At 36.6% G+C, this 16,233-nt stretch overlaps 1 protein-coding gene across 4 annotated transcripts in view; it reads right to left on the bottom strand.

The window, feature by feature from the left end:
* Nucleotides 1–473: 473 nt before the first annotated feature.
* GLIS1 (GLIS family zinc finger 1) overlaps nucleotides 474–16,233 on the bottom strand; it is a 219,282-nt gene continuing 203,522 nt past the window's right edge. For 3 of the 4 annotated variants that reach the window (XM_087960295.1, XM_087960293.1, XM_087960294.1), the window contains exons 9-11: nucleotides 12,888–13,057; nucleotides 4,363–4,530; nucleotides 474–1,111 (exon numbers count right to left, since the gene is read on the bottom strand). In XM_087960295.1, the coding sequence (XP_087816421.1) occupies nucleotides 975–1,111; nucleotides 4,363–4,530; nucleotides 12,888–13,057 (475 nt within the window). In that variant the 3' untranslated portion in view covers nucleotides 474–974. Of the gene's footprint in view, nucleotides 1,112–4,362; nucleotides 4,531–12,887; nucleotides 13,058–16,233 lie in introns of those variants that run through there. The other variant, XM_087960296.1, reaches the window with a different exon arrangement.

The raw sequence follows: 16,233 nt of genomic DNA on the forward strand, positions 1-16,233 counted from the left end.
CATTCCAATCGCTGACTATTTTTTTTTCTTTCTCATTTCTTTGATTCACACCAGTGTGTCTCCACTTTCGCTTCCCATCACCCGGATCACTATTAGCCTACTGCCACTTCTAAGACTCCTTTATGAAGCAGAGAGAAATGATATCTGTTATTAATTATATTTTCTATTAAATCTGCTATTCATTTTGAGAAACGTAGTTGTGTTAAATTCTTGCAGCCAAAATAATAACAGATTTAGTGTAACACATACCTTCTGGGACGCTAGTTTTTATGCTTTTAGGTTTCCCATAATAAGCCAATTACATTACCTTCATGCAGAAGAAAAGCTGAAAAACTGGAATGTCAAGTGATAAATGGTTTGAATTACAGCATTTTGGAAAGAAGACAGAGAAATTGCATATGGAATTGTATGAGTTCTAAGTCAAAAGATAGTTCTCATTGACAGAATGAAGTAAAAAAAAAGGAGAGCACACTATAGTTTCCAATTTTTAATTTTTTCTTGTAAAATTGAAAATATAAAACCTGCTCAGCAAAGTGAAAACGTTTATGTACATGAGGTCTGTGAATTTTAAAGCAGTCCTTTTATAGTCAAGAAAATATCCCATGAATTAACTGTGATTAAAGGGACCAGCAGTCTTAAATTGAAAACATACTTCTTAAAAAAAAAATCTTTACAAGCATATTTTATAATTTAAATTTATATTTTACTCAAAAGGACTTACACATCAAGCAGTTTTAAATGGTCCTCCTTCTCCCTTAAGAGAATCAGTTTCAAAGTGCCAAAACAAAGGAATAGATACCAACAATTACACAGTATATTCCTTTATAAAATAAATTGGTAAATGTGAGCAGTTGATTTAAATGAACACATAAACGGTTGCAGATTAAATACAGTCAAGGTAGGTCAACAACAATTTTGTAAATACAAAAGGCATTATAAGTATGGTAGGCAAAGTAACAATTTAAGATGAAGACTTAGGTATCTGTGTAGATGGGAGGAATGTGATTTAAACAGTGATCAAAAGTGCCATTTTGGAAAAATCCATTATTCTCTTCAGTTCCATTGATAACTTCCTCGGATATGCACTCTGCTTCAGAAATGACTTCGTAGCCTGGAAATAGGATAAGCACATGAGACATAGTAAGTATGAGGTAGCAAGAACAATCAGAGTTTTAATACCCCCCAAAAAAGCCTCCTAACTTGTTAGCAAGAAAGGGGTGGAAGTTGCTTAACTCTTCTGCTCCCTATCATCTGTCTCCTGCAAATCTCTCTCCTTTCCTCTGGTTATCAGGAAGAAAGACATGGAAAATAATTAAATAAACAAACAGAAACAGGTGTCCAACAGCTTGGTGAGCTGAAATGTTTGTTCTATGTTTCCCAGAATTCCCACTGCCATAACTAATTGTGATAGCTGGGAACTTTGAATATTGCACGCCCAAGCGCATCTGAAGGACATCGGATGAGGGATGCTGCCCTAGAACTTTAAAACTAATGGTTGTTTCAGTCTATACAGAAAACACCATTATAGTTTCTAGGAATGTGTAATTATGATAAGAATGGATATTTCCTTCTACAGTGCCATTCAATCTGTAAACATGTTGAGTAACCATTCAACTTAAAATGTCTACACATGTCATGACCTTGGTAATCATTCTGAACTGCTAAGGATTGGTCATACATCAGACAAGACATCATATTATTAGAAACTAGTGACAGTTTCTTAGTTCTGGATCAAGGCATGGAAACAGAAGCTTTCTAAAATGGAATTATAGTGACTAGACTTGTTGCTGCTCATTTAAGTCTCTGAAAAATAAGCAGTAACAGCAGAGCATTGCTGTTACAGGACTGTCCCTTTTCGGTTTGGATTGTTTATTAGTGAACTGTTGCCTCTGCATTTCACAACTTCATAGCCCTGCAGCTGTACTTGTAACAATCAAACAATTCTGAAGAACAATGTCTGTTTCTCATTAAATTCCTTCTTTTGAAAGATCTAATTGTTAAGTTTTCTCTTCTTTTATACCTGTAGAAACCAAGCACATACATATGTATGTACATACATTACATAATACATACATTACATACATACATACATACATACATACATACATACATACATACATGAGCCTGAACAACTTCTGTTTTTTTCTGTTTTTAAGAAGGGACTATAGAGTCTCCTGCTTCAGCAGGTTTCCAAGGTCCCTTTCCAACTGTTTTATTCTGTTATACTGAAGAATGTGCTGTAAAGGAGCTAAGAGTATCAGACTTTTAATTGTAACATCTTATTTCTAGGCTACAATTTACAAGACATTAAATGACAGAATTATAGCCAAAAATTGTTGATGCCAGATGCTCTAACGTAAGCCAGTCAAATAAAGATGTGGGGAGGACAGAAGGACGAAAGCACATCTTTCAAGATAAAAGGTGAAGATAGGGTTAAGGAAAGTGTGTGGTGCTGGGACTTTTTCCTGTTTGCCATCATTTCCAAACCATTTTTTCATTTCAAATCTTTAGGGAGAGATTCAAGTTCAGGAGAGATTTTAAGCAGATAGCTACTGAAGTGAGAGCCATGAATTAGGAGCCTGTTTAACCTGAGTGCTGGAAAGCATTAAAAACTCCACATGAATAAATTTGAAAATAAATTCAAGCACTTTTCTCTTTTTAGAAACTTTTACCATTCAAACTGTCCACAGGATTTAGTTAAAGGAATACCCTAGACACTACTATAAACTATCCAAAGCTCTAAAATGGAAGTATCACTGACTGGTCATTTATAAGACTCACAGAGAAGTGCTCTCTTGTTGTACGTAGCCTTCCTAGTAAATATGCTCTTATGTAGCATTGGTACTATTAAGAATCCAGAGGAAAAATAGAAAACAGGTTAAATCGTCTCAGTGTGTCTTATGAGGGCAAATGATCAAATATGGATGTTAAAAGCTGCTTTTAAAGCCCCATCTTATGGAATTTGGTTTTCATTTATCATAATGGCAACAATATTTTTATACGGTCAAAGGTGGAAAGATGTACGGTACAAATATCTTCAATGGAAGACTGGATGGTGAAGATGGTGGAATTTGTAATTGAAAAGATTTTAACAAATTTGATTTCTGCCTGAAAATCATTTTTGGACTTTTTGCAACAAATTGAAAGAAATGAAAAATTGATTTGGGGATTCAATTATTAGAATTACATGGGATTATGGAAATTATAAATATAGATAAATATTAATTTTAGAGTAAGAGTTTCATATATTTTTACTTACATCTGTATTAAAGAAACTCAGAAGTCATTCTTTTTCTATTTTTCTATTTCCCTTATTATTTTAATTATAATATAATTAATAAAAATTTTAATTTATTCTTTATTTTTCCTTTCTATTTGTCTTGCACTTTTACTTTGTTTCATTCCTGAGCTTTTTCTTTTTTCAAATCTTTTTTCTGCTTATCTTTTAAGTTTGTGGGCTTTTTTTGAAAATTTAAACACACCCACCCAAATTCCTCTTCAATGATCCCTCACAAATTATCAAAAAAATTAACATGAGAATTTATGTTTGCAAAAGGAATAACAATAAGCAGAGAAAGAACATGGCAGTGCTAATATTCAAAGCTACCCTGATATGCACAGATTCATTCTGTGTCTGTAGTGAGACTATATTGGGGTCAACTGACTTATGAGTGATGGACAATCACTCATCACTTGATTTTGTGAGAATTTTTCATCAAAGTTTTCATTCTACTAAAGAAAATTTCAAGTGAATCATTCATGAATATTGGTGATGGTCTTGAGAAAGCTGGAAAAAAAGTTGAGAAAGGGAAAATGTTTTGTTCAATACACCTTCATTATAACCTGTATACTAAAATATTTAATCAAACTATCCTTTTAAAAATCTTACAGGATCTTATATGAATGCAGCATTTGATTAATATTAGAGATCAACATTTCCATTTTATGAATGTTATAGTAAAAATCCTTAAAAAATTGCATGTTTATTTCTGTAAAATGCATGCAGTTAAGCTATAGAACCAGGCAAGTCTTTATATAAATGTATAGTCACTGCCAATTTGCAATTCTTCCTTGTGCATTCCAGTAATATTAGGCAATGATATCACAGCATCTGCCCAATTCAACTAAGTTACCCTTCTCTCACATACACTAAAGTACATGTATTTGTTGCAACCTCCAAAAAAAACCCTATTGTTTAGAAGGAGACAATTAAAGAACCACAATTCAGTTTTCTTCAGAATCTGGAGAAAAAAATGTGACTTATCTTGTGTCTAAAATTTTAGATCCTCTACCTTTAATGTTTTTTGTAAGTCCAACAAAAAGTCCAACAAAAATTATAGGAATACAGAAGAAATCAATTACCCGTTGAAGCTACAGGTGCACTGACTATGTGATATCCATTTTGTCGCAGAGGGTTACAGCAATGAGATTCCCCTGATAGCACATCATTACTGAAAGATGAGTCCATTGTTCTGTAGCAATCTCCATAGTGGAAGCAATTTTGTATAGAGTGAAAGCTACCTTGGTAACCTGCAAACAGAGAGTGTTCAGACATTTAGAAGAATGCAACCGGCTTGTTTCTGAAACTGATGCTCATTCAATACACTTTTTACCTAAGCAAAAGCCAGATTCGAAGTCTGGCATCTGGAAAACACGCATTTCCTGATTTGCTTTAACAGGACTGCAAATGAATCAAGAATCATATATTGCCCTTGATCAGCTCTGCCGTAATGGGCCACTATTGCCTAGTAAAGTTTTTAGCTCCATTAACAGGGATGTTTTTACTCCATTAATACCAAATGTTTTTCTATCTTGCAGTGCAATGTTGTCTAATATGGTCAGCTTCATCTCTGTTGGCCCTCTATTTTTTTAAAATAATCGAACAGCAATTTTGGTTTCAACTTATTTCTCTTTTTAACAGTCCTTTCCCTAAATTACTGCACTCCATCCAATATTATTTGAAGTTAAGGCTCACAAACTCTCACATTTAGCATAACTATTATCTGCTCTTTTCTCTGCTTGTATGCTTCTAATTTTTACCTATTGTTAGCATTTGCAGTCATAGTGAACTGTTTAAAAGGTCCAACACAGAAATTGAACAGCTGCATGAGATTTTTTTTCCAAGAACCATGTTTGGCAGTTACAATAGCTGGGTTATAAATTGGCTTTGCCAATTACAGTGTTTCAGAGTGATTAGAAGTTACCCCGTGGAGAAGAGACAATCCAGTGAAATCTTTTGTTGTTGTTTTTTGATAGCATGTCTACAGTGAGATTTTTGTACCAAGGTATCTTCCCCTTAAAAGAATATTCCTTCTACATAGAATGTTTTTTTTCTTTTTATTTTCAGGCGATCCAAGCAACTCCCCTTGGTTATTCTTGTCTGAAAACATAACTCCCAATCTACTGTAAGAACAATTCTATTTGATTAACTCTTCAAGGTTCTCTTCAGAATTAATACCAGTGATGAGTGATGTCAGAGAGCAGAAGTGAGCTTTCAAATGAGCCTTGCCAGCACTTAACCGAGTTATTTCCATCATCAACAATGAACTTTTTGTAGGTGTTGTTCCGTTTGTTTTTAACTGTCCATAATTTGTTGGGCCTATGTGCCCACGTAAGTACCTTTCAAAATGTAACAGATGGTAGCAGTAGGAGCTTAAAGTGAGGCTCAAATCCTATAACTGCAGCGCAATTAACCACCACATGTGGTTTTGTATAGAAATCTAAGGAGATTTCTAAAAGATCCACATCTAAACTCCTAAGGGGCTAAAAATATGAACCATTCCCTTAAATGTGTACAATAAAATGTCTATCCCCTGCCACATTTCCTTGTAAAGAAAATTCACAAAACATTTCTATTTGTGTTAAGAAATGTAGTACATTTTGGCAGCCACAGCTAAGCTGACATTCCCTTTGCCACCAGCACCAGGTCCACCACATGGATTGAAGGCATTCCTTCAGTTTCTCAGATTTAAATCAAATCTGTGGCAGTTAATTTCTAAAGATGAATTTCCTAAACATGCTGTCGGTTTAAATGATCACTGTTAAATGTTTTATGTGGAATAAAATATAGAAATACAACAGTTAATAAAGGAATCAAGTATGTTCCAAACATAACATTCAGCTATAACTTTGCTATATGTGATATATAAAAAAGCTGTAGTTAACCACATCATAAAGTATGCTGGGTGCTCCTATTTCCCTCAAGCTTCAGCCAAAAAATCTGAAGCACTTTTAAACAAATGATATAATGAGTAAAAGTATTAGAATATGCCTCCTAAATGCCAATTCGTTTGTGTCATTCCTTTTAATGTATGAATATAAATAAGTCAAACTCGTCAAATTATATAAAGTTTCTATGCAAAGACATCATGTAAGATATAAATAGATGTACTATTTCATTTGATCGCCAAATTCTTTCAATTTATAATCATTTCCATCTGGATCTTTTTGTACTTGAAGTCATATATTCTACTGGAGTTTTGTTCTCACCCATTGTCAATGGCAGGCATATCCCTAACATGTCGGGAGATAGTTTGTTTGAGTTACTGTACCAAAAACAGAGTAGAAATACAAATACGTCTTTTCTTTTACAATGACTTTATAATTGATTTTGCAGTTGGATGCTGTTCTTTATAATATTTAGGCTTAAACTGAGTGTGCATGTCTACTGTCAGACATTGATTAAAAATGTATTAAGCTTAAGAATTGGATTTGAAAGTATTAACTGAAACAGAATGGCATTACCATAAATGGCATTTAAAATAACATGTTGGTGTTTGTCTGAGTTGACAATTACTATTTTTAAAAAACCCTATGACACAGAACAATTAGGAAAGTGCTGTCTTCTCCAAAAGCCTCAATTCATTTTTTTTTCTTTTGTTGCACTCACAAGCAGCTAAATTTAATCCTTGACCTTCCATGGTTACCAGCTTTTAATGATGCCTTCTCAAACCTGGCACCTTTCAGGTGTGTTGGAGATCATTTCTATTATCACAATGAATCTGTTGGATTGGTAAACCTGTGTATCTCTAAACTGCCAGCTTGGGATAATGAGTTTCATTTATTATTATGTTTTTAGCTTTCATTTATTATAGCAACAAATAATGTGTTGCAACAACTTTCATTTTTTTTTCTTTTTGATAGCTTATTTATCTTAGGTATCATTGATAAAATGTAGTTTATTAATGTAAAAATGTATTATAGCCTCAGGCTTTCAAATTTGGACATATCAAAAGTTTGAATTACCTTAACAAACCAAAGGCAAAGCTTTTCACACCTGCTTTCATTCCTTCAATGGGCAAGTGGGGAAGAGAAACAGAAGGTCATGCAGCCTTAAGACTGTCCTCAACTAAAGGTAGTCCTCAACTTACAACCACAATTGAAACAATAATCTGTGTTGTTGAGAGAAGCAGTTGTTAAGTGAGGTGCTATAACCACAATCCTGGCCCTCCTGGTTGTGGTTGTTAAGCAAATGTCTGGGTTGTTAAGCAGACAAAGTCCCAGGTAAGGAATATATGGTGAATCAGGGAAGTGGGGCAGATCCTAGGAGGCTCTGCACCAGAGGTGGTATTCAGCAGGTTCTGACCAGTTCTGGAGAACCGGTAGTGGAAATTTTGAGTAGTTCAGAGAACTAGCTAATACCTGACTGGAGATTTTACAGTATCCTTCCCCTGCCACACCCACCAAGCCACGCCCACAGAACCGGTAGTAAAAAATTTTTGAATCCCATCACTGCTCTGTGCTGATGCTAAAAAGCCTTCTTGCAAGCAGGATTTTCGGCACCAGACCAGAGAGACACTCGTGCATGGCGAAGGCTGGATCTCCCAGGGTTGCTTGCATCTCTTTGAGGCAGCCCGTGCTCCTTACTACTCCCTCTCTGCACTGGCATCTGCTGAAATTCAAGCACACAACGGCTGAGAAACAATGGCAATACACTGAAATAAGTTTGCAAAGGAGCCTTGTCTTCCAGCAAAGACACTATGGGTAGAATTGATTTTTCCAAAAGTCCAGCTGCTTGCGGCGCCAGTTTCTCTCCATCTCCCTCTTTCTTTTCATCTCCTCTCATTTTCTCCTCAATCTCTGGCTATTCGCCCTCCCTTTTTCTATCCTTTATTCTGCTCTTTTCACTCAGTCTCAAACTCGCCCCTTCCCTCTTTTACACATGCACGATCTCCTTCTTCCTGATCTCCTTCTCCCCATTCCCGTGCAGATTCCTAGAGGAAAAGTAAGCACCAAGCAGATTGGCTTGGCCTGACCTCCTGAAGATTAAAACCATCCTTCTAGAGAGCTCAGCGTGGACCCCCCACCTCCCTTCCCCGCCCCTGAGTCAGGGGCTACCGCCGCGCGCTCCGCCCTTGCCCAGAAAGGCAAAGGAAGAGCCACAGGCACTCGCGCCAGCCCAGGCAGGCTCAGGCCCTGGTGCCTCCTCCCAGGCGGCTGGCCGCGGCGGGGCCCCGACAGCCAGCGACACCTGGCGGGCAGGGGAACCGGCGCTCGGGCGGGGGCTGGCGTAAAGAACCACCAAGCCAGGGCAACTGTGAGGAGCAAGAGGGAAGCCAAGGGCCTTTCAAGCGCAACCGCCCGCAGTAGGGCGGCCCAAGGAGATGAAGGAGGAAACCCGGTCGTAAAGCAGAGACTGCCCAAGATTCCGCGGGCACACCTCAGGTGGTGGTGGCGTCTAACAAAACGCTTCCGTAGTGTTTAAGGCCCCAAGAGATCTTCTCTCTCAAAATCCACTTGATGGACTTGCTTCCTTTCCTCTCTAGGAATCTGTTTGTGGAACTGCTTTCTCTATGGAATCCTCTTTTTATCAACACTGCTCCCTCCTGTTCCACTGTGTCTTTCCTGCTATCCAGGCCAAAAGCGCAGGTGCTGTTCCAGGGGGAGAGGGGAGTTGGTATTTCAGCAAATTTCTGCCACTGCTAAGCACATATGGAGATTTAGTGTGCTTGGATTTTGGCAGGTGCCTGAATGGACAGGTAGAAGTAATGTAAAGAACAAGAACTGCCTCTGGCAAGTGGGGGGAAGCTCTTGGCCTAGAAAATCCAGTAATGCATTTTTTCCAAGACTGTCATCACTTTGAAAGTTTGTTAAGCTATTGGTCGTTGAGGACTACCTGTAAATCAAAACAATCTGAAATCTTCTATTACTTAGCTTTCTGCAAGTTTAGCTCTAATCCGGTGCTGAAAGGTTTCTTATTCAAAAAGAAGTTGAACTGGCTACTAGTATATTTTTCTCCAAAATTGATTGTTGATTCTGTAAAGTTTTTCCCACAAGAACAAAGATAAATCGAAGGTTAAGAACTAGCTGTATTTTCAGCTACAATTTAACTACTGAATCAATATAGTAATGTAGTTTCTTACATGCTAAAGTAATTGTCTAAATTGATTCTCTATGCAGAAAAAGTAGAGTACAAAATTGATTCATGTAACCAGTGAAGGACAACAAACATAATTAAAACCATACTAAATTCATTCCAACAATGATTAAGTATTATTAATGAGCCAGATATACAATATTTATTCTCACAAATTTTTGGCATGAAAATTACCAATATTTCTGATAAAATCTGAAGCCTCTGAACAAATCTATGAACCATTTATCATTCACCTGAGTTGCAAACACCTGAACTAGGAAATTTCTCTAGTCAACCAAGCTCGAGATCAACTAGATTTCTGTAGTTGTGCTCATATTACACTTACCCCAAGTTAATTCTCTGATGCATTGAACACTTGTTGTATACTGAATTAAAACATTATTGGCTGGTAAATAGCTCAGAACATTATGCACCTACTCCCTTATTTTAACTAATACCTTGTATAGACCTATCTAACTAAATCTATCCAAAAGTAGGTTAAAAAGCAGGGTCACAAAAAGAAATAAATGATATATTCAAACTACTATATTCAAACTAGGATTTTTGACATTTGTGATAAATCTGGAAATGCAGACTCCTTTTCAAATGATTGATTGATAGACAGATAGACAGACAGACATGGTAAATGTAGCATTCAAGAAAACATCCTTGGAAAATTGAAGACATCACTGGTTTTTGCTCTTTTATTATTTTTCCTTCTTAGCATATAAGTGGCTACTTCATTTGAATGTGTCAAAATGTGTACTTCATTTGCACAGCATTATCTCACAAAGACTGGCTACTTCTACCAGTAAAAGAGTGGCTACTTCTATTTTATTACAAAATATAAAATACATTTTCCATTTACTATAGTCCATTATGCCAATGAAAGGGTGTGATGGCTCAACGGTTAAGATGCTGGGCTTGTCAGCTGGAAAGTCGACAGTCCTAATTCGAGACTTAAGTTATGTGCAACGGAGTGAGCTCCTGTTATTTGCCCCAGGTAAAGCAGATTAAAAGTACCACTTCAGTGGGAAAGTAACAGTATTCCGTGTACCTTGGCATATAGTCATGCTGGCCACATGATCATAGGCGCATCTTTGGACGTGACTACACAAGGGAAATCTTTACTTGTAACCTTTATTATGCCAATGACTCTATTTATACTATTTCTGCTTCATATGAAAATATAAAATATTTGCCATATTGGTTTCTAAAGCATGATGTAAAAGATCCTAATGGTTCCCTCTCAGCTGGTGCTCATCAGCTTGAATGACATCTCCAATAATTGAAGCACAACTCCCATAAACCAGACAAAGCCCATAGCATTTGGGATTATACAAGTTGCTGTCCAATGCCAAATTTCATTTCAAATTAGGCATTATGAGAAACACAGAGGATCCACTGAAAACAGTAAGCTCATGTTGCTTTCCTGTTCATGATGATAAATATAACAGGCTATACAGTCTAAAGTCATTACATTTCCCATGTCCCCATCTTTTATCCAGATTATAAAATGGCAGTAATCAAGACAGCATGTATTTTTTCCAAGACTGTCATCACTTTGAAAGTTTGTTAAGCTATTGGTCGTTGAGGACTACCTGTAAATCAAAACAATCTGAAATCTTCTATTACTTAGCTTTCTGCAAGTTTAGCTCTAATCTGGTGCTGAAAGGTTTCTTATTCAAAAAGAAGTTGAACTGGTTACTAGTATATTTTTCTCCAAAATTGATTGTTGATTCTGTAAAGTTTTTCCCACAAGAACAAAGATAAATCGAAGGTTAAGAACTAGCTGTATTTTCAGCTACAATTTAACTACTGAATCAATATAGTAATGTAGTTTCTTACATGCTAAAGTAATTGTCTAAATTGATTCTCTATGCAGAAAAAGTAGAGTACAAAATCGATTCATGTAACCAGTGAAGGACAACAAACATAATTAAAACCATACTAAATTCATTCCAACAATGATTAAGTATTATTAATGAGCCAGATATACAACATTTATTCTCACAAATTTTTGGCATGAAAATTACCAATATTTCTGATAAAATCTGAAGCCTCTGAACAAATCTATGAACCATTTATCATTCACCTGAGTTGCAAACACCTGAACTAGGAAATTTCTCTAGTCAACCAAGCTCGAGATCAACTAGATTTCTGTAGTTGTGCTCATATTACACTTACCCCAAGTTAATTTTATGGCATACTCAATCAAATTCTCTGATACATTGAACACTTGTTGTATACTGAATTAAAACATTATTGGCTGGTAAATAGCTCAGAACATTATGCACCTACTCCCTTATTTTAGCTAATACCTTGTATAGACCTATCTAACTAAATCTATCCAAAAGTAGGTTAAAAAGCAGGGTCACAAAAAGAAATAAATGATATATTCAAACTACTATATTCAAACTAGGATTTTTGATATTTGTGATAAATCTGGAAATGCAGACTCCTTTTCAAATGATTGATTGATAGACAGACAGACATGGTAAATGTAGCATTCAAGAAAACATCCTTGGAAAATTGAAGACATCACTGGTTTTTGCTCTTTTATTATTTTTCCTTCTTAGCATATAAGTGGCTACTTCATTTGAATGTGTCAAAATGTGTACTTCATTTGCACAGCATTATCTCACAAAGACTGGCTACTTCTACCAGTAAAAGAGTGGCTACTTCTATTTTATTACAAAATATAAAATACATTTTCCATTTACTATAGTCCATTATGCCAATGAAAGGGGTGTGATGGCTCAACGGTTAAGATGCTGGGCTTGTCAGCTGGAAAGTCGACAGTCCAAATTCGAGACTTAAGTTATGTGCGATGGAGTGAGCTCCTGTTATTTGCCCCAGGTAAAGCAAATTAAAAAGTACCACTTCAGTGGGAAAGTAACAGTATTCCGTGTACCTTGGCATATAGTCATGCTGGCCACATGATCATAGGCGCATCTTTGGACGTGACTACACAAGGGAAATCTTTACTTGTAACCTTTATTATGCCAATGACTCTATTTATACTATTTCTGCTTCATATGAAAATATAAAATATTTGCCATATTGGTTTCTAAAGCATGATGTAAAAGATCCTAATGGTTCCCTCTCAGCTGGTGCTCATCAGCTTGAATGACATCTCCAATAATTGAAGCACAACTCCCATAAACCAGACAAAGCCCATAGCATTTGGGATTATACAAGTTGCTGTCCAATGCCAAATTTCATTTCAAATTAGGCATTATGAGAAACACAGAGGATCCACTGAAAACAGTAAGCTCATGTTGCTTTCCTGTTCATGATGATAAATATAACAGGCTATACAGTCTAAAGTCATTACATTTCCCATGTCCCCATCTTTTATCCAGAATATAAAATGGCAAAGATGGATCTTGCCTGACATAATAATGTCAAGACACAGTATCACTTTCAATATACTTTGGTTGTTATGGTTAATTTGACCCTGAGAATAGATTAGTGTATGCGTTTCTTTATGCATGGTGCATCCTTTTATAAATATACAGAACAGGATTACCTTGTGGCCCCTGCGGCGTAGATTGGTTTGGAAACGGCACATATAATTTATTCGCTGAGAAATGATGCCCATTTGGAGACTGGCTGTGTAATGGTGATGAGCTGTGTTTCTGAAGGAGGGAAGGTGCAACTACTGCTTTCAGTGGGCTAGCAAGAGCATTTGGAACAATCCTGGAACCAGAAAAAAAAAGGGGGGGGGGAGTGACGATCAGTTGGCTTTCATCTCATCGTTAGTGCTCCATAAATGACAGCTCTTTTTTAAAAAAATATTAATTGTAAGTGGATTGAAAAGTACAGGATATCTAAAAATTGTTCCATAAAGCATTGATTTGAACATATTCCAGGAGACATACCAATAGAGATTACCATTTTAATGACATAGCAGCACTGCATTTTTATTGGGTAAAAAACATTAATTATATCTTATTTTGCCGTAATTCTGTCTGTATGGCATTCAACGCTATCATCTACGTTAAACCATTAAACCATTCTTCCTCTTTTCATATTCTTCAAGTGTCTCAGCATGTGCCTAATGCTGTTCTTCATACAGAAGAGGACTACTTAAAGTTGAAGCTTATATATTCTGTGTGTGCGTGTGTGCGCGTGCACACACACACAAACACACATATATTCACGTCTTCAAATTTTGACTAAGGCTTGTTATTTTCCCTACAGTTTATTCCAACAGGTGTCAGTTGACCACTTCATTTTGAAATGAGAAAAAGACTTGGAGCAGAAACCTGTATCATAATGGCTACTCTCATACACAAATGATACAAGTCCTTGACTCACAACTGCAATTAGGACCAAAATTCTGCTTGTAAGTCATGCATCCACATTACTAGACCTAATTTTCTGACTGTTTTTATAATTCATTAAGTGAATCACATAGTTGTTAAGCTACTCATGTCATAAATGAGATGCCATTCTTCCAAATTTTGTTGTTTTCGGTATAAACGAGCAAAAAATGTGAACATTGGGGGATATGCTATGACATTTTCCAATAACCAGAAGTGCTTTACAGGCCATAAATCACTCTTTCTGAAGCCATTGTAACTCCAAATGGGCATTAAACAACTAGCTGTAAGTCAAGGACTACCTGAAATTGGGGTATGTATAATTTCATCAAGGAGAATCTCAGGCAACAAATCTTTTCTTTGGAGCATCAAATTGAGCATAGCCTTATTTTTACTGATTTTTTTATTAGGCAACCAACTTTGATAAGCCTTCTGGTAACTTAATCTGATAACCACCAAATTCCAAAGAGTTCTGATGTTCATACACTGTAATGCCCTGGAAACCGTTCCTGGGAAGAGAGACTCCACAAAATCTCATTTTGTAATCACATTTATCACACTACATTAGGAGCCACTGAAACAATACACCTCCCATCCCTGTGATTCTTACTGAGATCCACAACACAAATGCTCAATATCTAAGTTGTATCGATTTTTTTTTTACATTTCAATTATGTTTTAGCTGATCAGGATAATTATATTCTCTTGTAATGTTACCAGATTTTGTTTAAAAGCTAGCAAGGTTCATCAGGATCCCAGAAGGAACAGTATGACTTGATTAAAGAAATTCCAAGTTTAATAATAATGATAATAATAACAACCTCTTTTATTTATCTGTTTCTAACTATATTTACATCTATTTTTACTTAAGCCTTAGTGTTGATACAGATAGTCCTCCACTTACAACAGTTCATTTAGTGACCATTCAAAGTTACAACACTGTGATGACCCAGAGTGTAACACAAACGTAACCAAATCCAAAATGTAAATAAATGTCCTTTAATGCCTCCAACTTGGCCCCACTGTTCAATAATTCTCAGTTGGTGATAAAACTTATTCAAAAATAGTCTTCAAAAGAAAGCAATACTGTCCGAACTTAATGAGCAAATAGAGGTGAAATAAAAAACCAAAACAAACCACAATGAAGGAATTTCCACAACGGACCAGGATAAGTAATTACCAACTTCAAGGAGATAACAAGGCACAGTCTGTTGGAAGGATGCCAACCAAGATAACTTCAGCCCAGAATAAAACACGGTTTGCTTCTGGCAACATTGTGTTTTAACCGTCTCTCTTATATACTATTCTCCCCAACTGCAACCAAGGAGGGGGATCATGGCCGCTTCCTCTTTCGTAAGCCAAGTTGTTTCCTTCTCCATTCCTCTCTGCGTGTCCTAGGATGAAGAGGGGATGGGCCTGGTTCTTCCTCTGACTGCCCAGCAGACTCTGCCCTTCCCCAGCCTCCTCCACAACCTCTGGAGCCACACCTCCACTCCCTGTCAGCTGTTCCTCCTCTCCCTCAGAGTCCGACTCTAACAAGGGCATGACAGACACTGAAAAGTGACTTGTGACCATTTTTCACACTTAATGTTGAACCAGCTCCATGCAACTGACTCCTATTTATGATGGTTGCAGTGTCCTAGGGACATGTAATTATCTTTTACAACCATATGACAAGCAAAGTCAATGGAGCCAGATTCACTTAACAACCATATTACTAATTTAACAACTGCCGTGATTCACTTAACAACTTTGGCAAGAAAGATTGCAAAATGGAGCAAAATTCACCTAACAAATGTCTCGCTTAGAAACAGAAATGTTGGGCTCGATTGTGGTCGTAAGTCAAGGACTATCTGTAGTTTCAGTGCTCAGTTTACCTAAGCTAAGAAAATATAACCTTTGCTGGCTGTGTTCAATTTATCTTCCAGGAATATTTCAGACCTGCACAAACTGAAACATCCTGGATTTTATCCTTGCCTTTGTCTGACTTGAAATACTTCAGCAGAGCTTAAGGAATAGTTTGTTCAGGTTTGAAACAAAACATTCTCCATTTCATGCACATCATGAGGTCCTACATTTGCGCAACCACACGCTCCAAAGGATGTTTTGGGAACGTTCATTCAAACACACTGCTACATACACAAGAACCATCGTTTCAGAACCATGTGCTCTGAAACATGGGGAATATTGTGATGTGTTCCCCTATATTAGCATGATTTCCCATGGTTAGAATTTTTAGTGCCTCCATATTTGAATGGCTATATCAAAACTTCTTGTCATGCAGGATGCCACTGCCAACCTAAATCCTATGCGTAATACGACAATCCCAGATTGCTGTAGAGTTTACATATTAATATAGCACGGTAAATCCTTCGAAAGAGTAGGGGGGGAAAACCATAAACCATAAACTTATTTTATGATTTAATAGAGATTTATTTGTAATTCAGTTTCCTACCAATACAAAGAGAGGAGGAAGATAAATAAGGAGATGGAGGTGATGACCATGAAGATTAGAAGGAGGCTATACAAATATTTAAACTTGTCACAGTG

This window comes from Notechis scutatus, chromosome 3 (genome assembly GCF_049901735.1).
Source record: "Notechis scutatus isolate UNSWTSFEM ecotype Mainland chromosome 3, rNotScu1.2, whole genome shotgun sequence".
Lineage (NCBI taxonomy): Eukaryota > Metazoa > Chordata > Lepidosauria > Squamata > Elapidae > Notechis > Notechis scutatus.